General features: G+C 52.5%; 1 protein-coding gene across 1 annotated transcript in view; it reads left to right on the forward strand.

The window, feature by feature from the left end:
* Positions 1 to 22,968, forward strand: part of Zcchc24 (zinc finger CCHC-type containing 24) — a 54,301-nt gene extending 31,333 nt beyond the window's left edge. The window contains exons 3-4 of the mRNA XM_006991628.4: positions 13,868 to 14,032; positions 19,162 to 22,968. Coding sequence (XP_006991690.1) covers positions 13,868 to 14,032; positions 19,162 to 19,275 — 279 coding nt within the window. The 3' untranslated portion in view covers positions 19,276 to 22,968. The remainder of the gene's footprint in view (positions 1 to 13,867; positions 14,033 to 19,161) is intronic.
* The last annotated feature ends 2,356 nt before the right edge of the window (positions 22,969 to 25,324 follow it).

Below are 25,324 nucleotides of genomic sequence, written 5' to 3' on the forward strand. Positions count from 1 at the left end.
CCTGCCAGTCTGGTCCTATAAAGCTGGACTGTCCATCCAACCCCAGACTGTCACCTTCAAGCCTGCAATCTGCCCAGCTCCTGGGCCACTGAGCCCAGGCTCCATTCCCGGCTCTCACTCTTAACTTCCTATGTGGCTTGAGGAGGTTGCTTGCCTTGTCTGAGCCTTGTTTCCTGGGCTATAGAATGGGTACCTAGGGCAGCCAAGGGACAGAATCTGACTGATGCTCCTACTTCTCGCTGTGCCCTGGACCCTCCCCAAAGTGGGACCACAGACCAGCAGCGGCCCCCAGGGATGAATTAGACATGAAGATTCAGGGACACCGGGGGTGGGGGGAGGTGGGGGTGGTGGCTGCACTGTTACCAGCATGCCTCGGGGCAGCCCAGGCATCAATAAGAACAGCACGTCTTCCAGATCCTGAGCTGGGGTCGGAAAGACGAGAGCTGACTTCAAAGCTGTGTGGAAGTAGAGGCTTGACTTCAGGTTAGGAAAAGGGGTTGAGACACTTACCTCAGTGTGTGACAGCCAGCACCTAACCCTGGGGAGATGCCAGCTCTGAAGTCATGGGTCTTCTGGGACAAGAACTACATGAGTAGCAGGCCTATGTCGGCTGCTCAATAGAACTCCAAAGAAACCGTGTGCAAGAATGTGTGTACTCTTTTTTGTTTGTTTGTTTGTTTTTCAAGACAGGGTTTCTCTGTGTAGCTTTGCGCCTTTCCTGAAACTCACTTGGTAGCCCAGGCTGGCCTCGAACTCACAGAGATCCACCTAGCTCTGCCTTCCGAGTGCTGGGATTAAAGGTGTGTGCCACCACCGCCCGGCTGTGTGTACTCTTATGACTCAGCAGCATACAGTGAATCCTGGGGCTGCATGAAGGCCTCTATAAGAGGTGAGAGACCGGAGTGCTCTGGATATGCAAGGCAGTCAGAGAAGCTTTTAGAAGAAAGTGCAGCTTCCATTAGATTTGACTGGGAGACACAACATACCAGGTTATAGGACTGAGGTGTAAGAATGACCAGTCACCCACCAGCCCTGACCTCTGTAATGGGTTCCTCTCCTTCCTCCTCTGGATTCTTGTGGGGGAGGCTGTCCACAGACAAGGGCAAGGAGACTAGTGGGAAAATGAGACTGTGCAAGAAGCATGGGGTGCAATGGGAGAGGTCCAGCGTGGGTTTGGATCCCAGCTCTGCTACCTCTTGGCTGTGTGACCCTGAATGATCTACCACCCTCTGTGTGTCTTGGAGTCCTCGTCTATGGGAGTTATGGACCAGCTGCTGGGGAGAAGCTGATGACCAGATCAGGAAGCTGACCATTTGTGGAATGCTCCATCCTTTGGCCTGCAGCAAGCACTTTGCTCTTGAGGGCAGTGGGGAGGGGTCAGTTCTGCAGCCACGGTCCAGCCCTCCGACACCGAAGCAGGGTGCAGATGGGGATCGTCAGCCTTGCTTCCTCTTGGCCTCCTGGACAGTGGACTAGAGAGGAGCTCTTCATCTGCAGGGCACACTTCCCAAAGAGGTGGGACACCTTGGGGTGTGCTACCCATGTGGCACTTCGAACCCGCCTCTCTCATTTCCAACACCAGCAGATACTCGGAAATTATGGGAAGAGCTGCAGATGCCGTGGCTGTCTACAGGGACCTCCTCACTCCTACTCTGTCAGTTTGCGTCACCACAAGTGGACTTCACACCCCCGGTGATGGAGTCAGACAATAGTCAGAGGTCCAGGGTTCAAGGCTAGCCTCTCCTTTCCTTAGTGACCTTAGACAGGTGGCAACCTCTTTGGGTGTTTGTTTCCACAGCTGGAAACAGTCACCGTGACACCACATAGCTAGTGTGTAGCTGGTCTCAGCTGGCCTCAGTACCATCCGTTGCCTGTGGCTCTCAGGTCTCCTGCGGGCCAAAAACTCCAGTGCTCACAGGTGTGAAGCAAAAAGCTTGCTTCTGCCAGCTGTCCAGGTGAGGTGATTGATGGGAGACTAGAACTGAGGATGGAAAGGCAAGCCAGTCAGCAGGCAGCCAGAACTGCCCCAAACAGCTGACTTCAGCGTTCCCCATCCAGGGCGGAGCGGATCTCTTTGCTGGCACTTGGCCATCTCCACACCCTTCCCCCATTGCTATTTTGAGCTGAGCTCATTGTCTGCTCCTCCCACAGCTGGTTAGAGCCCTCATACCCAGAGTCTCGCTGTAGCCTGTAGCCTTTCCACCTCTTACACAGACACTTGCCTGCCCCCAGGACTGGGCAGGACCTCCCTCCGGCCAGGTGGACGAGCTCTTCCTGAGTATGTGTAAGCAGACCTTCCAGGGAAGACCTCAAGAGGAGCAGCCAAAGAGAGACATCTTAGGAGTGGACAGTGCCCTCTCCAGGGTCAGCCTAGCCTCTCTCCAGGTCTCCTGTCTGAGAGACCTGTGCTCTTTATACCTCTGCTCGCTACCTCATGCCCAGGACCTCTCCAGATGTTTGTGGGAGAAGTAGGATGGCCCTTTCATGGGTGCGTGCGCGCACACGCGCGCGCGCGCGCGCGCGCACGCACACACACACACACACACACACTTTATGGTGAGCCAGGAAAGTTTGTAAAGATATCTTTAAATTAGAGATGAACTCTGAGTTTGGCATGCTAGAGATGGGTTTAGGGAAGGGCATGACCCAGACCACACAGTCCCTTGGAGTCTAGCCTTCTCTAGAAGGTTCTCAGCTAGCTACTAACATGGAACAATGGAATGAGAATACTTGAAGGCCAATTAGCCCCAGGGAGATTGGAAGGGATGGCCTTTGAGCTTTGCCCTTGAAGGATAGTGGAAAAGCATCAGCACTCTAGGGCACCAAACTGGCAAGACGCTGATTTTGTTTTTAAATTTTAAGTTTTACGGGAAGAGTTAATTAAAGCTAAGGCTAGGTCATCTGGGGCTAGACGGGAAGGGGCCTAATTGTCTTGTGCACATCATTTTTATGCTGTAGTGTTGGACACTTCAAGGTTGAATTGGCCGCCAAGAGTTGGGGACTCTAGCTGAACTGGGATCATGGCTGCAGCTGGAGAGAAGGGAGTCGGTAGAAGAAAGGACCTGCTGGATGCACAAGGACACAAAGGTGCACACAGGGACCTGGACTCCCAGTGGGAGTGGCCTACAGTCATCAGCAAACCACGGGGTGTCTGCAGATCTCCCATGCACCCCTCCCTCTGAGGGCACTACTGCAGCCCAAGTCTGAAGTCACAGCGGGGAGGAAGCGCTAGTCTTTTGCAATGCCCATGATTCCACCCCTCTGCATAAGCCCCTCTCCCCCTCCCTGCCCTCAGCCCCAATCCCATCCCTGCGGCCAGTGGAGGGAAGCCAGAGGCAGGAAACAGATAGCCAGGGAGTGGCTGTGTACATGCTTACAAGTTCTGGCGTTCCAGAGAGTTTTGCCCAAGATTACTTCCCCTGGCGTGGAGATTTGGAGAGAGGAGTCTGCCTGAAGGCATTCGGGGTGCTGGGGCGTCTGAACCACTGGGTCCTGGGGGGCTTCATGGTCTCTCTTGGGCTTTATCATTTTTGACTGTATCCTCTTCCTTCTTGACGTCATCCATTGTCTCACCCTCCCTTGTCACCCTGCGGAGGCATGGCCTTTTCTCCCTGGCTTCTCCAGGGTCTCCCACTCCTGTATCTCACTCTCCAACCCCCTCCCCAGGGTTTTCCTGAGGCCTTTTCCTGTCACTGTGAAAGCTTCCATTGTTCCCTGGACTCTTACAGACCCTAGTGTTGTGGGCTAGGGAGGGCATTTTTGTGGGGTTGGGGGGGTGCCCTGGGGGCTGGGCCTACTGGGCCCATGTGGGGCCCGTGGCAGGAACCCAGAAAAGGGAGGGAGCTGGCAAGGGGACATGGACAGACGTTGAACTCAGACAAGGAGGCCCTTGAGGCTCAGAGGAAGCCGGGCTGGCTTCTCTCAGTGGCCTCTGTCCCTGCATCCTGCAGGCTGCATATGCCCAGCCCACCTGTCCCTGCACAGGCTGCTTCCTCTAGGGCTCCTGGAAGCCTGCAGCTGCCAGGAATGGGCTGTAGAGGCTCAGGGCCTCCTGCCTGCCTGGGGGTGCTGTGCGGACATAGGAGTTGGGGGACAAGAGTTAGAGGGTTCCTGAGGTATAAAGGAGGAAAAATACAGGCCTGAGCACTGGACAGAGACTTGACCCTGTGACGGTGGATGGCTCTTCACCCCACCCTAAGCCTTAGTTTCTTTCTCTGCCACCAGGGTCAAGTGCTGATTTTTGTTTTGTTTTGTTTTTTGAGACAAGGTTTCTCCATGTAGTTTTGGTGCCTGTCCTGGAACTCACTCTGTAGACCAGGCTGGCCTTGAACTCACAGAGATCCACCTGGCTCTGCCTTCCCCAAGTGCTGGATTAAAGGCGTGCGCCACTGCCACCAGGCCAAATGCTGATTTTGAGAAGGCTGTTGCATCAGAGATTGTCACCTGGGAAGCCAGGGTGGCCTCTGCCTGCAGGCATAGGTTCAGCTGTCCCACAGAGACGAATCTTACTTGGGCTTGACCTTGGGGGCTGTGACCCCAGAAAAGGACCTCTTTAGAAGGCCCCAGACTGTGAGCTCTGTGAAGGCAGGGCATTCCCTGTCTTGTTTCTTTGCATGTTCCTGGAATTTTCCACAAAGCTTGGTCAGAGTGGGTGTACGAGAAACGTTAGTTGAATGAATGAATGTTCATATGTCAGTCTAGAGTCGAAGGTCAGAGGGGTCGTGTTACTCGGAGCAGGATTGTTCTCTTGTTTTCTCACAGCCATTTCGGGGAAAGGCCAGGCACTGGGTGGAAAGGGTCACACTGGAGTCAGCAAGCGAGTGAGTGGGCAGGCATTCAAGCCTTGGTTTCACAGCAGTGGGGCCCTGTGTAGGTGCCTGGGCTGTCCCTGCTGGGCAGGTGCTCAGGCTGTCCCTGCTGGGCTGTCCCTGGCGTCTGTTCGCTCTCTTGCTATGGGAAGGGGCTATGGAGGGGCAAGTTAGGAATTCTGGTGTATAATAATGCTCATTGAAAGTTAGGGTCCCCAGCTCTCCTAGAGACTACCCCCCGCCCCCAACACACACATGTAGCAAAGAAATGGGCTCTAAGAAGGGCCTGGAAGAGCCAGGGCCTAACATCACATCTGCTTCCCAAAGCTTGTTTACTCGAAGCTGGAGGGCTCAGGAGAAGAAGGACTCATGGAAGTTCGGGCCTCCTTCTGGGAGAGCCATCAATCCTCACAGGACCCCCAGCTGGGTGAGTCCATATTGGGCCCTATGTCTCTTGGATTAACCATGGGAAGCCCATGTCAAATCCTGAGACCTAGGGCTGGTTCCCCAAGGCCAGGGTCACCTCAGTGGCCAGGTTGCACGAGAGCACGCAGACAGGGCAGGATAGGGCCAGCTGGAAGCCCATCTGTTCTTCATTTCCTCTCCCTGCTCCTCTGGCTCTGGCCAGAACTCCTCTGCTGGTTGCACAGGACCAACTCAGGGCTTCATGAGGAGGGTGCCCAAGGGGCTACCAAGCACACACTGAGTGAAGTGATGTACTTCCAGGAAGGTGAGTGACCCTGCCCATTCTGGAAACAGGGAAACCGAGGCCCAGAGCAACTTGTGACAGCAATAGCCACTTCCTGTTTCTCGCCATCCTGACGTGCTGGGTTCTTTGTGCTGTTCTGGCACATTTCAAGGAAGTTCAGAAAGTGCGTCCTGGCAGATGGCTAGACAACCACTTGGTCAATGTGGCCTCACTGTTCCCATCTGAAACCCTGGATTTATTATATCTGGCTCATAGTGGTGTGGGAGCTACAGGGACACAAGAGTAAAGGTTACATCCATACCCCATGCTCGGCAGGGCAGGGTCTGTCCTTCTAGGCAGCTGGAGGAGGAGAGGCCCTCAGCCAGAGAACCCTTTATTCAGACAAGAATCCAGCCTGAAGTCAGAGAACAGGCAACCCCTCCTCCCCCTGCGCTCTCCCCCATCGACATCTTCGTCATGCGCCACCTGAAGCTGCCAATGGCTAGTATGACTGACATCTCTACAAAGAAGGGACCATTGAGGGGACCAAGCTTCACTCAAATGACTCACTCTGCAGAGAAGCCAGGCATCAGGTGATCTGCTGGGGCTGTGACAAGTGTCTACTCACTCCTTAAGATAGGGGAGCCATGGAGCCTTGGGCAAGGATGAAGTAGCTCCATGGAGCAGATCACGGTCCAACTGAGTCAGCACCCAGAGCTGCCCAGTGCCCTCTCCATTGTCCACACCTGCAGGGACAATAGTAGGGACGAAAATGGAAGCTGCCTTTGGTTTCAAAGGGTTCCCACTGCCTGGGCAGAGCCCCGGGCGCCCCCTGGTGGGCAGGAGGGGCTTTCCTCTAAGTCAGGCATGCATTGGAGGAGCATGCATTCATCAGGACAGAACCTGACCCAGCCGCTACAGGCACATTCTGAAACCGTCTAGCCTATTCCCTTGAGCTGTTTCTCATATGCTTTTCCTTTACACAGTACTCCATCCCTCATCCTCCCTTCTCTCGAGCACTTTCCTAAATGTCTAACAAAACTCATTGTAACTTTCAAAAAGATCCATTTATTTATGTGTGTGTGCATGGATGTGCCATGGCGCGTGTGTGGAGGTCAGAGGACAACTTTCAGGAATCAGTTTTCTCCTTCTACCGTGTGGGCTCCAGGGCTCAAACTCTAGTCCCCAGGCTGCACTGAGCTATGTCCTGGGATGTCCATCATAACTGTCTCAATGGCTCTGTTGTCACATGCCCACTGGGAGCCTCTGGGACTGCTGTGGATTGTCCCATTTCCAGTTTTTCATTGTCCTGATGAACATGGCAGTAAGATCCTCAAACGTCTATGGTACCTCAAGGTCTGTATCTCTGATCATTTTCTTTTTTTGAAGATTTATTTGCTTATTATGTCATCAGTGCTCTGTCTGCATGTATACCTGCAAGCCAGAAGAGGGCGCCAGATCTCATTACAGATGGTTGTGAGTCACCATGTGGTTGCTGGGAATTGAACTCAGGACCTCTGGAAGAGCAGCCAGTGCTCTTAACCCTCCAGCCCCCTCTGATCATTTTCTTAAGGCCATTTTTTTTTTAAAGAATCTTGACGACTTACAGCCAGGATGACCAGTAAAATGTAGTAGGAGACGCCTGTCCAACCCCTGCTCCCAGCAGCAACTGATAGAGGCTTTCTTTTCACACCTGCCTCGGTGGTCCTCACTAGCTCTCAGGGTCCAGAGGACTATAAAGCTGGAAGTACTCTCAGAGTCACCAGGCTTCTTCCTGACCAGGACAAGGATCCCCTTGGTGAGTTTTCTGGTGGTTGTTTACCCAGCCTCGGCTTACATCTCCTTAGTGACAGGGGACTCACTAACTCCCAGCCAACCTCAAGAGATGCCATGAACTGACGGAAAGCCAGTACAACCTCATTCTGAAGCATATCCAGAGGTGGCAGCTCCTCCCTCGCCTCCTTCCCTCCTCCCCTCCATCTTTGCTTCCTCCTGCCCGGCCCACACCAGTGCAGCCTCCCACTTCTCAGGCTGCCTGCCTGCCTGCTGCTGCTCTAGCCACAGTGTTAAGGTCCGAAAGCCCTCCTTTCCTCAGCTCCGTCCTGGATGCCTTGTGTGTCGTCTCTCAAATCTCCTGGCATCTATGGCACCTCAAGGACCTGTCTGTGCTACCAGGAGTAGCTTCTGGGACCCACCGAGCCGTGCCTGGGTTCCTGGGAGATGTTATTCCCTGGTAGGGGTGGGGTGGAAGGGGTATATAACCTGGGTCAGGAAAGCCTGCTGGGGCCTGGCAGGCCGCTTGGCTGAGTGGTAACTCCTGCAGGGCTGTCTGTTGACATTTATGAGAAGAGCCCAGACCTCTGCAGGGAGGAGACAAGGGGAAGGCCTTCTCTCTGGGCTCTGGGCCCTCCCTCACTGGTCAGTATAAACAATGTCAGGACAGAGACTTCCAGGAAGTGGCTCCTTGAAGCTGCCCGCCTGCTGGCCTGTGTCCCTTCCCTCTGCTAAGACTTAAACTTGCCCTGCACGCCACCTCCATCAGGAGGCCCGAGGAATTTTCTCATGCAGTCTCTGCTGAGGGGGTCGCCTTTGTAGAGCTGGGGCAGGCAGAAGAGCCTGCTGAGCCTTGCTTTCAGCCCCTCACACATGGATGCTCTTGGGCATCCTGCCCCCAACCCCCTGTCCTCGGTTTCACCAGCTGCCCTACAGCCTTCTGTAGTCAGTGGAAAGACGACCTGAAAGGCCATGAACCCTGAGCACAAAGCTCAGGACACAGGTAGTGTCCCACAAACGCCTGGCCTCTTCCCTCCTTCCTTGTCCTCTAAGTCCAAGCTTCTGCAGCCTTCTTTGGACTTTTTGAGGGTCCTTCTGGGAGACTATTCCAGAAGGTGAAGACACCTAACGCCCTTTCTTCTTCTTCGGCTTGTTAGTCTTCCGACACACACGTCTTGAGATAGCGGACTACATCACTGCCGTCTCATTTCTAAAAAATGTTCTCCTTCCGATTTTGCCGAGTCTCAGCCCCTCCCTCTGCGGCATCTGCAGCGGCTCCGTGGCCCTCTCTGCGAGGGAAGAGCCATGCCCCAAACACCAGTGTTCACCAAGCCAGGGAGTGCTGGGTGTGCCTGGACCGAGCGGAGGCACCTGTGAGGGTATCAGGCCTGCAGCTCAGGCCCTCGATCGGCATCTGGTGTCCAGATGTGGAAACCAGCAGAGAGACTGAGCGACTTGTCGAGGGTCCTGGGTAACAACAGGCAGAACCCGTCTGTGGCTTAGGAACCTGACCCTAGAGTCCAGGATCTGAGCTTGTCCTGTGGGATGAGGCGTCCATCAGGGAGCTGGCTGTCCGTCTGGCCTGTCAGTGTGGTATTGGCATGCTGGGGTGTCTGGGCCTGTAGGAGGTCAGGCATCCCAGCCCTGGGTATCTGGCAGACATCTCCCAAAGGGCCATGTTCTGATTCTAAGCTGTGGCTCTGTTCCTTGTTCACTTCTTGTCCAACGACCTGCTTTCCCCTTTGGTTACAGTCTATCCCTCACTACATGTGTGGGATTCCATCACCCAGCATTCTGAGTGAGACACCCTGGGACATAGACAGCTTATTTCTAATCCTGACTAGGACCCATGTTTTGCTCCAAATGTGCTAGGATGAATTGATCCCTCCCATTCTGTCCTTTGCCATAGATATGGTAGGCAAGTCCCAGGTCTTGAGGGCTCTCTGAGCAAGAAGGGGTCTGGAGAACCAGATTCCAGAGCCAGCCTGCTGTGGACAGGCCCTAAATCTCTCCATCAGCTAAGCAAAATCTTTGTGGCAAGACACGCACCAATTTGTGTCTATGTGTGTGTGCTTGTACATATATGTGTGTGACTGCGTGTATGCATGTGTGGTATGTGGACATCAGGGGACAGCCCAGGTGTCATCCACCTTTCTTCTGAGACAGGTCTTTAATTGGACTGGAACTTCACCAAGTAGGCAAAAGCACCAGAGCTTCCAGGGCTCTGCCTGACCTCTCACCTTCTCTGGGATTACAAGCATATACTACCACACTGGACTACAAGCATATACTACCACACACACTGGACTAATTTACATGGGTTCTCAGAGGCAAACTCACGTCTGCACACTTACAGAGTAAGCGTTTTATGAATGTGGCCTCCTCCCCAGCCCTATCACCCTCCTTCAGCACAGGCAGACACCTTTGGAAACGGAGGCAGGAGAGCACCAGTGTTTGGTGCCGTATTTCGGGATGACAGACCCAATGAGACTATGGACACAGGCCGCTCAGGGCCGAGGTACTGGGTGCTGCATGGAAGTGGAGGAACGGGCTGCAGAGGGCTCAGAAACCCTGCCAGCTGGGTACCCAAAGAGCTCAGCCTCAGAGGCAGCCTCTTGTCCCAAGTGAGTAGACTAGATCATGCCAGTGTGGGGTGCATCGCTCACCGCACTGCCCTCTCTTGGGCCTTCCCAGGGCTCATATTGATCCTGCTCCTGAGACATCATCATTCCTAACAAGTCCAGTGACGTCAAGCAGAGGACCCGGAAGTCAGGACCGAGTTGTGCTTGCTTTCCAGGTTTGGATTTTGACACTCAGCACAGCTCTTCCCTTTGATTGTTTTGCCTGGAACTCTAGTCGGACATCACCTATGAATGGCTTCTGGGAAACAACAACAACACACACACATAATTGACAGAAATGATTATCTTACACACCGATACAACTTCAGATTAGTAAATAGTAGCAGTGCCAATAATCCTACTGTTCTCAGGGTTTACCTGCATCATCTCGTTTAATGCTCAGAATACTTTTAAAAGTTTTTATTGCAGATATTAACTATTTATGGGTATGTGCATGCATGCCATGGCATGCATGTGTGTGTGGGGGAGGTCAAAGGACAACTTGTGGGAATTGGTTATCTCCACCTGGTGGGTCCCGAGGATTGAACTCAGGTCATCAGAGTTGGCAGTAAGTGCCTTTGCCCACTGAGCCCTCTCACTGGCCCAAAACACTCTCAGATGGAGTCACTTCCTCGAGCCTTGTCCAAGGTCACAGAGCTAGGATTTGGATCAGAGTCTGCGCCTGACCTCTATACCCTGTATCCTAAGTGAGCAGTCACTTGGAGTTACCATGGCGGCGATCATCCCATAGCCCAAGCTTCCTGAATCTGGTGGAGGAGAAATTCTTGGGGGTTCTTATCAGAATGCAGGCTCTGGGATGGGGAGATGACTCATTGGGTAAAATGCATCCTGTGCAAGCATGAGGACCCGAGTTTAATCTCCACTGCCCACAGAAAAAGCTGAGTGTGCTGGCACCTGTCGGTAACCCAGCATTGGGAAGATGGAGACAGGAGGATTCCTGGAGCTTGCTGGGTAGCCAGCCAAGCCAAACTGGTCAGCTCCAGGTTCAGTGAGAAACTGTCTTTAAAAATAAAAAGGAGCACGATTGAGGAAGACCCCCTTGTTTTGACCTCTAGTCTCCACATGTGTACAGATGTGCCTGCACACCTCACCCCCAACACACACGGACACAGGCTCTGATGTGCTGACTCTAAGGTGGAGCTCAAGATTCTTCCTGTCCAGCATGTTGCCAGACAGTCCTGTCACTGCCGAGCTGGGTACTAATGATGACACACAGAGCCTGCTTCAAGCCTCCCTCAAACTCAAGAAGAGGAGAGGCTCTACTGGTCAGCCAGTCCTCAGCCTCAGCTAGCAAGAATCCAAGGCTAGTGTGGGTGCATAGCTATGAGTAGGTCTCCCAGCTTAAAATCCTGTGGTAACAAGGACTTTAAGGTAACCATCCTCTGTGAGCGCATGTAGGTTCGCAGCGGCTTGACGCCGACTGAGAAGCAGCCCAGTGTGTCCTGAGCCGTGGTATTGGCGTACAGTGGACATTATTTGGCAGCAAGAGAAGGCGAAGTACGGACACATGCTTCAGCATGGCGGAGCCTCAGAAACATTACATTAAGTGAAAGAAGTCAGACGGAAGACAGAATATAAACTAGAGAAAGCTACAGGGGCAGAAAGTAGTTCATAGGAGCAAATGAGCAGGAAAGGGAGTATTAATGAGTACAGAGTGATTTTTGGAGAGTGACAAATATGTCCTAAAATTGGGTTGTGCTGATGGCTATGCAACTCTGAATGTACTAAGAACCATTGAACTGACCACTTTCAATGAGTGAGACCTGCAGTATTTGGATCATACTTCAATAAAGGTATCAAGCTGTGCAGGAGAGCACCAGCTTCTTTCATCTATAAAACACAAATCAATTTTCTTGTTGCAAACCAACAAGGGAAAGGTTAGGGTTGAAAAGATGACTCAGTGGTAAGAAACAGTGTCTGCTGCTGTTTCAGAGCACCAGAGTACAGTTCCTATCACCCGTAATGGATGGCTCACAGTTGCCTGTAACTCCAGCTCCAGGGGATCTGACACCCTCTTCTGACTGCAGCAGACACCTGCGTGTGCACACACACACACACACACACACACACACACACACACACACATCCCGGGTGGTGGTGCATGCCGTTAATCCCAGCACTCGGGAGGCAGAGCCAGGCAGATCTCTGTGAGTTTGAGGCCAACCTGGTCTACAGGAAAAGATCCAGGACAGGCACCAAAACTACACAGAGAAACCCTGTCTCAAAAAAAACAAAAAAAAAAAGTTACCTCCCCCCCCCCCCCCCCCCCGCCAGAAATGAAATATAAACAAACCATTTTTTAAATACATGCAAAAATGTGTCTTGCTCATTATAACAGATGTATGTCAAACCTCCTCTGAGAAGACGGTGTACCTTTTAGATTAGTGATACTATGGCTTCCTCTAATGTAGAAAGGTGCATTTCAGGACCCGGTGAATGCCTACTCTGGGGCTGTAACTAGTGGTTGGAGTTGCAAGATCAAAACTAGCATGGGTCTCTTTCTTTCATCGGCTTCCCAACAGAGTATTTGTTCTCACCACAGATTTTTAGCAACCTCCAATTTCTTTTTTCCTCTTTGATATTGGCAAATTTCCCCTTTTCAGGTAATGGAAACATTTTACGACTTCTCCTTGGCATAGGAGTTGTCTGCTACCTTACACCTGTGCCCCAGGGCAATTGCTATGTACAACGAGGGCCACCTGAACATAAGCACTGTAGATACTGCAGTTCATCCGGTAACAGTCAGTCACTGAATAACTAATGGGCAGGTAGCATATATAGCGTGGATACATGGGGCAATGAGACTCTCGATGTCCCAGGCACATGGAGAGAACTCTCATGGTGTTCCTCAGAACTGTGCACAGTCCAAAGCTTACGGGCTGTTTATTTCTGAGACCCTCTGTTGAATCCTTCCCGATCGGTTGAGCACAGACAACTACAATAGAGAAAAACAAGTATGTGGGAAGTACAGCTGCAGACAAGTGGGGCTAGAACTCTGCTCCTGGGGATCTGGACTACAAAGCTGGTAAAGCATTGTGAGAGTGGAGGCAGCGGCAATAGGGGTTGTCACGAAAAATAGTGCACATGCCCTTTGCCCCGGAAGTTTCACTTCTGGAAATTTCCTCTACAAAGGCATGTATGTTGACTCGTGTAGTAAGCGCTCATGGTAGCACGTGCTGAGCTCTCAGGAATTCTGCCACCAGGCAGCTGTGAAGCAGAGTATAGTAGCTGCTGGTGCTGACATGAAGGAGACACCAAGATGAGTTGGGCTGGAGATGTAGCTCAGTTGGTGGGTGCTTGTCCAGCATGCACAAGGCCCTGGGTTTGATTCCCAGCATACCATAAGACAGGTATGGTGGTACTTGTGTGTAATCCCAGCACTGGGTAGCAGGGCTAGAAGTTCAAGATCATCTTTGTCTCTGTAGTAAGTGAAAGCCAGACTGGGATACGTGAGACCTTGTACTTCAAAATAAAAAAGCAAGGTGATGAGGCATGTGTATTTGTGTCTGTCTGGTGAGTGACAGGCGGCCTAGACATATACACCGATGTGTTTGCCAGTGTGGAGCTGCCTTTGGGCGGACACAGAAGACACAGAGATGCTTCAGAGACTGGACAAGAGGGTGTTTTTCTGTCTTCCCCAAACCCTGGATGTTGAGACGGGAGGTTTGAGTTCAAAGCCAGCGTAGAAAATGATTACCTCCAGTTAGGGGAGCCCACAGTTGGAAGTGGGGGCAGCTGAGGAGATCCCTTCTGTCAGGCACTAGTTCCTGTCCCTGTGTTGACATCTCCCTGGTGGGACCAAGAACCTGTGCCCACCCAGCTGCCCCTGCAACACTGAGATGGAGAAGTAACTCCTCCGAAGCCCTGTACCCCACTGTCTCTGTCCTGGCATTAGCATGTGTACTCTGGAGAGGAGACCTAGGCTCCATTTCTGGTATTTACTTCCTGTCTTCCAGGCACGCCCTAAAGGTGAGGGTCTGACACCTTACCAAGGCAAGAAGCGCTGCTTCGGGGAGTACAAGTGTCCCAAGTGCAAGAGAAAATGGATGAGCGGGAACTCCTGGGCCAACATGGGGCAGGAGTGCATCAAGTGCCACATCAATGTGTACCCACACAAGCAGGTGGGTGGGCGGGGCCTCTGGGTGGGGGCGGAGCCGCCAGGGGTGGGACCGAGGCAAGGACGCAGTAGGTGTGGGCTGGGGGGAGGGGAAAGGGGAGGGGGCGGGCGTGGGGTAGGCAGAAAGGATAGGCCGGTGGTGGTGGCCTGGGATGGTGAGTTAGGACAGCCCAATTTCCACAAGGTGTTCAGTGTCAGAGTTCCAAGGATCTGGACTGCGTGCGGGTCTCGGGGACTCACCTACTGTCTGATGACCTAGGAGGAGGGGCAGAGCCAACTCACAAACTCAGGGCCAGGGGAACCTGATACCTACCTGTAGCATGAATCTTAAAAAGTTCTTATTAATAAGATCAAACCTGAGGCCAGGTATTGGGGTGAAGCTGGAAGATCAGAGAAGCAAGCCACAGCTACCTCACCTCGCTGGATCCTCAGCTGATCCTGTTTCCTCAGACTTGATGCCTCTGAGTCCTCATCCAGAATGAATCTCAGCTGAACTGTGCTGCTCAAAACCTAAAAGCTTAACCAGCCAAATGTTTCTAGTTTCTGGTCCTCACGCCTTATATACCTTTCTGCTTTCTACCACCACTCCCTGGGATTAAAGGCATGTGTCACCATGCCTGGCCATTTCCAATGTGGCCTTGAACTCACAGAGATCCAGAGGGATTTCTACCTCTGGAGTGCTAGGATTAAAGGTGTGAGTGCCACCATTTTCTAGCCTTTGTATCTAGTGGCTGTTCTGTCTCTGACCCCAGATAAGTTTATTAGGGTGCACAATATTTTGGGGAACACAACACCACTACACCTACCCTGCAGTGTTCCTGTGTGCCCCAGTGGCTGGCAAGGCAGGCTACTACTTACTGGGTCCCCTCGGTCGTGCCAGGCCATCCCTGTCATTTCTCTGCCTTCCCCCTCCCCACATCTTAGCAGCAGAGCCTCAATGCAGCCTGCTGAGCTGCCAGCCTGGCTCTACACACAGGGGCCCAATCTAGAAGAACCCTCCAAGGGCTTGAGGCTCCATTTTCCCCACTCACCATCATCCAGTCAGTGTTTGTTGAGCACCTACTGTGTGCACTGGGGAGACTGAGGTACGAAGGATTTGTACCCCTCACCCTCACCCCCACTCCAGGCCAAGTTCTGGGTTCCTGGGCTCTTGTGCATCTCTCTCTGACTTGAGATTTGGGAATACTGCCTCCTTGCCTCTCCTAGAGGAGGCAGTGGAGCCAGGGGGATGGAGAAGGGCTCTTGCCCCTCCCCCCAGTGCTGACCTGGGCCACCTCATCCCTCTGAGAAGCCCTGCCCCCACTACATCTGTTTCCTGTCAGGCTCCAACTGTGTCTCCCGAGACAACCCAGCCCCCCGCCCCCCAAGAGAAGAAAACACTAATGGGCTTTGCCTCCCTGCTGGTGGAGGGGGGGCTCCCAGATCAGTCCCAGCTGCTGGGTCTTTCCTTCCACAGAGGGGGGTCATCCTGACAGCTCCCCCAAGCTCCCCACTGGCAGCTTGTGACTGCAGCCTGGACACCAAGGCCAAGGAGAAGAGCAGTTCAAAGGAACCCAGAGCTAGGGCCGGCCAGGAGGGTCAGGCAAGAGCATTTCCCAGGGATTCAGCTGACGATCCTTCCCCTTCAAAATATTACTGCTGATGTGCAACATAAATACTAGTCAATGCCAGGGGGATCTCCATGAGTTGGAGGCCAGCCTGGTCTACAAAGCAAGTTCCAGGACAGCCACGGCAGTTACACAGAGAAACCCTATCTTGGGAAACTAAAAAAATCAATCAATCAATCAATCAATCATTCAATCAAACAAACAAACTAGCCAGTGCATGGAAGGTTCCCCACGAACCAGATGCCATTCTAACCACTCCCTTCACTACAGGCCTAGCAGACAGAGCCTCTAGTACAGACACTTTTTGGAGGGGAATATGAGCAGAGAGGTTAAATGACTTGCTGGCTGTCCACACAGATATATATCATGAAGTCTTTGTGGAGCTCTGTGGTTATAGAATCCTTTAAGACAGTCATTTACTCTCTCTTTATTCATTCTCTCTCTCTCTCTCTCTCACACACACACACACACACACACACACACACACACACACACACACACACACAAGCAAAGACAGCACCCGTCACTACCCACTAGCCCAGGCTGCAGAAAGGCAAGCTGAGGTGGTGGCTGCCAGCCAAGGGAGGGCAGAGGTGGTGTTCAAAGCTGACTTGTGGTGCCATGAACCATGGATACACTGCAGAGACATGGGCAGAAGCAGTTTCCCAGAATACTCTTCAAGTCTCAGTGATTGGCTCTGCCCTTAGCCCTGGGAGCACTGGACCTCTGTTGACCCCTGGGATGAAACCTAGGACAGCAGTGCCCGGCAGGGTGGGCAGAGCAAGGCAGATGCTAGTGAGTTCTCAGGGGCCAGGACCACAGGGCTGGGAGCAACCTCAGAGGAGGATGCTATCTTTGGTGACAGAAAGCCAAGGATCTGGAACAGGCTAGAAGAGTACATGAGATCTAGAGCTAGCCCTGAGCCATAGGACGAAGACAGGCAGCGTTTCAGACAGTGTGGGGCCTGAGATTCACTATTTCCTCTCTGGAGGCCTCTGGACAAGACTTTTAGATGTCTTAAGATTTCCTCATCTGTGGTGACCCACCACTCCTGTGGAAGCTGTGCCCTTGAGGCAGCCTGAGCAACATGGCCTGGCCACACAAAGCCCAAACCAGTGGGAGCCAAGGCAGAGGAAACTGGCTCACTCTTGTCCCTCTGTCCCTTACTAGAAGGCTGGTTCATGGAGGCGGTGGGTAGTAGACTGTGGGGAGCAGCAGAAAGTGGCTAGACATCAGCTTGGGTTTGGCCAGACCATCCTTTGGGAGCTGAGCAGTGGGGCCTCCAAGATAAAGGCATAGGGACCCAGATCCCAGCTCAAGATGGAGTCCTTCATACAGAACATACGAGAACCTGGCACTGTGCTCAGCCAGCAGAGGCCCAGCTTCCTGACCCTGGGGACATGCAAGCCCATAAAGTGAGAGATTAATGCTGGCTCCCATTCTCCGGGACATTTGGGACAGCAGATGACCCCATGTCACTGCCCCCTCCCATTAATATTAAGAATAAACAACACCAGTACCTTGAAGGACTTTTCCTCTGTCTAGTCTTCGTCCTCGCCAGGTTTGCTGAGAACAACTCCCTGAACAAGAGCCAGCTACCCACTCTACAGAAGGGAATGAGATGGTGTCTCAGAGGGGTCGGGTGGCCAGGCCAAGGCCACACAGCCAGTGTTTGGAGGCTGAGCTCCCATCTGGGACTTGGTCTGTAAGGAAGTCCAACTCTTTCTCCTCTCCCCTGCAGGGACAGACTAGGAGGGGCGAGTGTGGCCAGTCCTCTGGAAGGCCCTCAGGTCCACACCCAGGCTCTTCTCCTCGCAGGTCTTCCCTTTGTAGCTGAAGTTTAAGTGCTGAGTTGTATGACACCGTTTCCAGGGCAGCTACAAAGTAGAATCCTGCCCACCTGCAGCCTAAACCCTCACCTTTTCCAGCCCTCCATCCCATTTGCCCAGCTCCTCCGAGGGTCACCTTGGCTCAAGGCCTGGAGCAGGTGGGAAAGCAGCCTGCTAGTGTTGAGTACCAGTCTACACAGTGGGCAGCACTCATCCCAGCTGCCCTCCCCGACACGCCACCGTAGCCAAGGGTCTCTGCCCCATATCCCATGTCAGCCTCTGGTGTCTGCTCCCCTGTTCTTGCCAGATGGCTCCCAGCTGGCCCTGACCGGTTTCCTCTGAGCCCCCCAAGTCTGTGCAGAGGACCCTTCTGCAGACAGGTATCATTCTGGGGTTAGGAGGAGAACAAGGTCTTTGTGGCCAACTGAAATGCTGTCCACTTCGGAGCCTCTCCTTGTGATCTCGGCAGTGTTTACAGGTCTGCGCTGGCTGTTGTGGGGAGGGTAAGGAGGGAGAGCAGGCAGGGAGACCCAAGCTGTCTAGAGTACAAAAGAGCTTGAGGGCTGGTGAGGTGCCTCAGGGGGAAAGGCCTTGCCCCCCAAACCCGATGACCCGAGTCCAATCCCTAGGACCCACACTGTGGAAGGAGAAAACTGACTTCTACAAGTTGTCCTCTGACCTCCAACACTCAGGCTGTGGCACACATGTGAACATACACACACACACACACACACACACACACACACACACACACACACACTTAACACATACACAATTAAATAAATGTAATTTTTAAGAAGGGTATTTGTGTGTGCCTAGTGCAGCCCAGGACAGCTAGCCTCTCTCAGGATCCTTCCAAATTTTGCAAATGAGCACCATAACGGCCTGCTTTACAGACGGTGAGGAGGCACATATGGCATGGCAGGCCTGGTAAGTTGCCTCCTTTCTCTAGGTCTCAGTTTCCCCATTAGAAAACAATAAGGCTCCGCCGGGCGTTGGTGGCGCACGCCTTTAATCCCAGCACTCGGGAGGCAGAGGCAGGCGGATCTCTGTGAGTTCGAGGCCAGCCTGGGCTACCAAGTGAGCTCCAGGAAAGGCGCAAAGCTACACAGAGAAACCCTGTCTCGAAAAACCAAAAAAAAAAAAAAAAAAAAGAAAACAATAAGGCTCTGTTTATGGAGTCACTCGATTAACGGGCAGGCACTGGGCCAGGACCTAGGCTGGGGTTGACCCGAGACCCCAGACTGGCTTTGTGGAACTAAGAGTCCTGTTGCCCCTCGGGCTGAAGTGTTGTAGTTTAGGTTCAGAATAATCTTTTGACTCCCACGGCCCCTGGAGTGACAGGGAGACAGATGTGAGGTGGGGTTTCCTTTGCCTGAGACTCAGTTTCTACATCCGGCAGATGCCTTTGCACCCCTGAGCTGCATTGATTCTGGTCTGCATTTGGGAGCTCTCTGAGCTTCATTCAGGGGACAGCTGCCGAGAGAGGACTGTGGATCAGGCAACATATCTGGCCATGGATCCGGTTCTGAGACCCCCTGCCTTGGCTCTAGGCAGCCCAGGAATTTCACCTGAGCTTCCTGGACTCATATGTCTGGAAATGGGCAAAAGGTGGGGTGCCAAGGCATTGGCTGAGCTACCTCTGTAACTGTGGATTCTCTCTCCCCCACCCCCTGGCCCCTTCCTCCTCTTTGCAGAGACCCCTGGAGAAGCCGGATGGCCTGGATGTGTCTGACCAGAGCAAGGAGCACCCACAGCACCTCTGTGAAAAGTGCAAGGTCCTGGGCTACTACTGTCGTCGTGTGCAGTGACCTTGGCCGCCACTGCAGCACCCCTCGGCTGCCACCTCCCCGTGCTGTCCGAAGGGCTGAATGTCCCCATACTTGAGGAGACCTCACAGGCCTGTGGGCTTAAGCAGAGGGGGCGCATGTCCTCGTCTCGCGTGCTAACAGTGTGGCTGACATGTTCCCAACGGGGTGCAGAGACACGAGGCTCAGGGACTCTTCACCATAGGCCCCGGGCTCTGTAGAGGGACAGAGGCCAGCAGAGGCCTTGGTGTTCCCGCAGGCTCTCTTCCTGAGTGTCTTTGGAGCTGAGTGGCTTTGTATCCGCCAAGTACACTAGTGAACTGTGAATCCTGAGGCCTGCGGGAAGTCTTCCCTCCAAGGCCATCCAGGTCCTGTCCCACCCAGAACCCTGCAGCTTGCCGCCTATGAAAAGCCACTCTGGGGAAGCCCTGTTTCATTCCTAAGCTGTAGCCACTGAGGGCAGACCCTTGTTCTAGCAGCTGCTGAGGAGTGGTCCTCTGTTGTGCCCACATTGAGTCCCACATCTGACCACCCCTGACATCACTGCATTGTACCTGGTAGCTAAATACAGCCTCCCTCTGCCAATGGGCCTGGTAGGCAGGAGGACATTAAACAGTGAACAGTGCTCCAAGACATCCTAGGGGACATCCGGCATCGCCTCCCATGGTCTCCCCCAGACTGCCCTGTAAGCTCGGATTTCATCAGCTGCTCTCTCTTCATCCTTAGCCTCCTACCCATGTCAGGGACACCACCCCACAGAAACTGTAAGCCTGCTCTGCCATGAAGGATGCAGTTCTTGGCATTCTGGAGTTACTTTATGCCACCTGGGGCAAGGACATCTCATCTCCAGCCTCAGTTTCCCCACTAGTTAAGAAAGTGCCACCAGAAAGCCAAGAGGCCCCAGTGAGCTTTGATGTTCTAGAAGAAAGCTGGCTACCTCTGGAACACAGGGCATCACTGGGGTGATGGGGTACCCCTAGAGTGCCCCTAGAGCACTGCCTTCCAAACCTCTGCCCATGGTAGCCACTTAGGAAATCAGGCTGAGCGATGCCAGGTCCCCTCCTACAGCCCTCCTTGCCTGGTGGTCCCATCCCCGGGGAAGATGGGAGATGACCCCATCCCAGGTCTCCTCAGCCCCTCGCAGTGGGCAAGCCTAAAATGAGCCGCAGAACCTCTCCTTTGGAAACCGGGGAAAATGGTTTCCTACTTTTCTAGGAAGGCAGGGAGATCTCCTGGCATGTCACATGGCCCAGAAAGACTGCCGTCCCGGTTAGGATCAGCAGTGCATCCCCCTCCCCTGTGACAAGCCACATTTCTCCTGCCTTTCTCCTCTTCACCAGCTGCCAGGACTGAGTAGCTTGACTTTGCCCCGACACTATGCCTCTATGGAGAAGAAAAGAGTCAGACCATGAAATAGGCCTGAAATTCAGTGTTTACACATGGTGCCCAGTTGCCCTTTGTTTCAAATGAGAATGCTTTGTACGACTGAGGAGTCACAGTGAAGTGTTAACCACGGGTCCAGGGAGTGAGTCGAAGAGATGAGCGTGTCTGCAGCCAGTTAGCTGCAGGATAGATTTTTGGGAGAACATACCCTCTGAATACTTAACAAAGGTATACCTGTGGCAGTCCAAAGCACTAGCTGCCACCCTGCTGCCCAGGAATGGTAGCATGCTGGGCTGCAGACTGTGAGCACCCAGCACCAAAGACTCCCCAGCCTTGCTGCTGCACTAGGGCCGCCCCATGCCAAGCTTCCTGTCACTTAGGAAAGGGCTGTTTCTGTCAGTCATCCCACAGGGCCTCTAAAGAGAATGTCCACATCAGTGGGCAGCGTGCTCATGTCCCAAATGAGGACTCGTTGGGCATGGGTGAACCAAGTCAAAGGTTCAGAGAGCCCAGCAACAGTCTTCAGGAAGCCAGGGCCAGCAGAAAGTGGGACCTCTCCCTACAGTGAGCATTTGGGTCCCTGTACTGAAGTCTGTGTGCAGCTGGGCCCTCTTGCCTCAGACAGCCTCTCCCTGGGCCTGCCTTGCAGTGCTTTGGCTGAACTTGTGATCTTTTTGAGGCAAGAAAAAGATACCACTGTCTAAGCTGGGTGCTGGAGAGTTAATGCTCAGAGGGCCTGGGAACCCAAGGGACAAGAAAGTGTGTGGTTTAGTACATTCAAAAGGGACAATCGCTTGCAGTCAGTAGATCTAGCGATCTAGTTGAGAGAGAATGGTGTTTACCCCATATGAAGTATTCAATAGCTCTACTTGTGAATTTGTATTTATTTTGAGTTATACTTGACACAGAATTCTTTTTTAAAAAAAAATGCTATGTGTGTATTTTGGGAAAATTCATAGATGTTAAAATTTCTGCATGGTTACCAGTTTTTCTTACGACCCTGAACTTGGTAGCCTCTCCCCCCCAAATTCTTCATAGTGATTTTTGTTTGTATATATTTGAGGTTCTCTTTTTTTTTTAAGAAAAGAAAAGAAAAATAGGATTGCTTGATATTGTTGAAATTGAAAACAACAAAAAGAGGCATTTTTTAAAAAGTCAGTGCTTTTGAGAGGGCAATCCATATTGAACAGATTTCTAGACATAGTTTTGTAAGTCTGGTTGATCTGTAAGAGGATATTTATAGTGAGAACTTTTCCTTTTTTCTTGTTTTTTTTTTCTATGCTTTCGTCTGTAAAAAGTATGCAAACTGAACTACATTAAGAAGGAAATATTATCTACATAGAATTATTATATGAAGTTGGTACATAATTCTAACGAGGAAAAAAATCTTTGTAATCCTTTAAGCTATGGTTTTTTTTTTCTATTTTGTTTTCCTTGGATGAAAATATCAGTATTAAGCACCCAGTATATTATTCAAGTGTTAGACTTATTAATATGCTCTTGTCCTGTATTTATACATTTGTGTATTTTTGGAAGTATTGCTTTTTTTACGGGGAGTTATCAATGGACAACATGGTAAAAAGGGAACAGAGATCTTTTGTGCCTCTGCCTCTGGCTTCTGAGGTGGACAGGTGGTATTGTAATCTTTTCTCCTGCACCTTCATGTTATTATCTTGTTATTATGGTTTTATTAATTTTTTAGGGGAGGGCAGGGGATGGGCAAGGGAAAAGGACACATCGGACGAACAGGTCCTTTGATCTGCCAGCCCATTTGGACTTGCCCGCAAGACCCAAGGAGGTACAGGAACACAGGAGGCAGGCTTCCTCCTCGCCCGAGCCTTGCCTCCCAACCCCATGCTCTTTGAACTTGGACCTGTCCACCTGAGCCCTTCCACCTGCCTTTTAGCATCTAATGAACTTGAATCTACTCTAAACAAAAGTCTAATCCAACCTCACTACATTGTAGCCAGTCAACAACTAACAGTGATGTGAGGGGTGTTGTAGCCTTCCGGGAGATGGCAATGAGGATCCTTGTTTGCTCTCATGGCCAGCTTCCCTGTGCCAACCCCTGCACCTCCATGTGGTGACCCTGTCCACGTCTGTATCTGTTCATGTGTGTGCATTCAGCTAAGAAGACAAACAGAACCCGTGAGCCCCGCCTGGAGGGGGTGCATGGAGAAGGCTCCTGACTTCCCTGAAGGGCCGGCCTCGGGGTGGCATTCCGGTGTGTGCCTTATTCCTGGAGACTCTATATACGGCTTGCCTATGAAAATAGAGCCTTTCTGTGCTGTATTAAAAGGACTTTGGAAAGAAGGAGGCTTGTGAGTTTGTTTACAGGGCACATGGGAGAAGCTGGACATTTCCACAGATGTAGGACAAAGCAGGGGTAGGAAGAACTTGGGTGGCATTTGCTTTCCCCGAATCTGGTCATACTGTCTTTGTCCTGCCCCCCTCCCAGCCCCTTTGCTCTCAAGTGAACACTCTTTCCAGAGTGAGGGCTCTCCCCAAGTGGGGCCCCAGCGGGGTGAGATTGTCAGCAGATTAAGTCACACATTAGCTCAGATGAGACTCCCACTCCTGGGTAACCATATATAGGAGTGACTCTGTCTCCGAGAGCAGCCCCGGGCTCCGGTGTGGCTGCACATGTTTGAATGTGAGCCCGGGATTGGGGTCCGAGACACTGACTACCACATGCGAGCAAGGGAAGAGGGAATGGGGAGTTCCTTTGAGCAAGGTCAGGACTGGATAAGGCTGTTACAGGTTGTCCACGAAGCCTCTTGGCCAAGCGCCAGTACTTCCCTTCAGTCCTGTCCTACTGTTCACCAGCCACCTCCAGAGGCAGCTATGCCAAGACACTGGTCTGAACGTACCTTTGGGTTTTTTTGTTTGTTTGTTTTGTTTTTTGTTTTCCGAGACAGGATTTCTCTGCGTAGCCATGGCTGTCCTGGAACTCACTCTGTAGACCAGGCTGGCCTCAAACTCACAGAAATCGGCCCCTAGAACTGGAGTCATAGACAGCTATGAGCTGCCATATGGGTGCTGGGAATTGAACCCAGGTCCTCTGGAAGAGCAGTCAGTGCTCTTAACGGCTGAGCCATCTCTCCAGCCCCCATGTCCTTGGGTTCTTAAAGACCCCTGGGTGCACTGCTCACCCTGAGCAGCACCTGGTTTGAGGAGTCCCCTTATGACCTGTGGGAACTCATAGTACAGTCAGTGAGGGGCTGGTGAGGCGGGGCCTCCAGTTCCTGGCTGGAGCCAGCTTATCAGTCTAAGACTACTGTTGCCTGGTGGTCAGGGGATGGGGAGGAAAACTGGAAATCCCAGTTCTGAATTTCAAGTTTCCAGGTCACTAGATTTAAACAGGTCAAAGTGCAAGTGTGTGGGCAAGCTCCTGCCTCTGGACTGTGGCCTCCAGATGGGGCTGAGAAAACCAGAGGGGAGGGGACAGGACCAGCAAGAACAGACTAACTCCAGAAGCAAGAGCTTTGTCTGATTTGGGGTGTAGGGTGAACCCTGGAAGCCACCAAGCCTTTTTCTTCCGAGTAACAAAGAGAATTCCCGCTCATCCTCTGGTGTAATGTCAGGCAGGCTGGGGTCTTCTTGGATACAGTGGGTGTCAGGTCCAGATAAGCAGGTGAGTGGAGGAGACCCCACCCCGCAGAGTGATCAAGGGACCCGATGACTCGTGTATACAACTCCACAGCTGGTCGGTCACATGCCAACTGCTGGGACCTCAACTAGCACCTAGAGGGGTGCCAAGCAGAGAGTGCCCTGTCCTGCAGGGCTGCCTTCTAGGTTAGCCCTGCCTCCGCAACCCCCACCTCTCTGAGGTCCAACTCCCTCAGCTTACTATGCCGATAAAAGAGACCAGTGAACGTGAGTCTCAGCAGCTGCTTGGCCCTAGGACAGGCCCAGGGGAGGTGACCTCTTGGTCCCACTGTCTGCAGCTACCCAGCAACACTCAGACTGCATGAGTTGAGTGGGAAGGGGAGTGAGCCTTGAACCCAGGGCTCCTGTGCTATCTGTCCACTAGGAGCCCAGCCTGAAGTTTCCAGGTTGGCTTTCAGTTTTCTGGCCCAGCCTCCTCCCACTTGCCTCCCCAACCCCCACCGTGTGTGTGTGTGTGTGTGTGTGTGTGTGTGTGTGTGTGTGTGTGTGTGTGTGTGTGTATGTCACACGTGCACTTTGTGCTCCATGGAAAGAAAACAAACCCAAAGCAAACACAGGCTGGATTTCGACACTTCCCGAAGCTGTGGAAATCAATAATTCCCCTGGACAGGAAGGATTTCCGGTTGGACTTAATGCTCACGTCCAGAGGCAGCAGCCACTGACGGGCCTAGGAGAGAGCAGCAGCCACCAAAGAAGGGATCTTGGAGGAATGTGAGAAGCCAGCCCAGCTCTAGGAATAAGCTAGGAAAGTCTTTCCTACCGTTCACCCCCCGGGCTTGTGGCAGAGGCAGGATTTGATTCTCAAGTTGTTGCTTCCTCCCAGGCTCTGGCAGCTCTCTGGGCTTACTAGTCTCATGTGGCTTTCTAACAGTCTTGGGGGGATGCCCAGAGTAGAGGGGAATGTGCCAGTGGGGCAGGTGGAGAAACAGACTGGAGGGTCCTGATGCCCACATCTGAGGTGTGTGTGTGGGGTGTCTCAATTTATTATCAGCTTCCTTTG

The sequence above is a fragment of the Peromyscus maniculatus genome, chromosome 9 (genome assembly GCF_049852395.1).
Source record: "Peromyscus maniculatus bairdii isolate BWxNUB_F1_BW_parent chromosome 9, HU_Pman_BW_mat_3.1, whole genome shotgun sequence".
Classification (NCBI taxonomy): domain Eukaryota; kingdom Metazoa; phylum Chordata; class Mammalia; order Rodentia; family Cricetidae; genus Peromyscus; species Peromyscus maniculatus.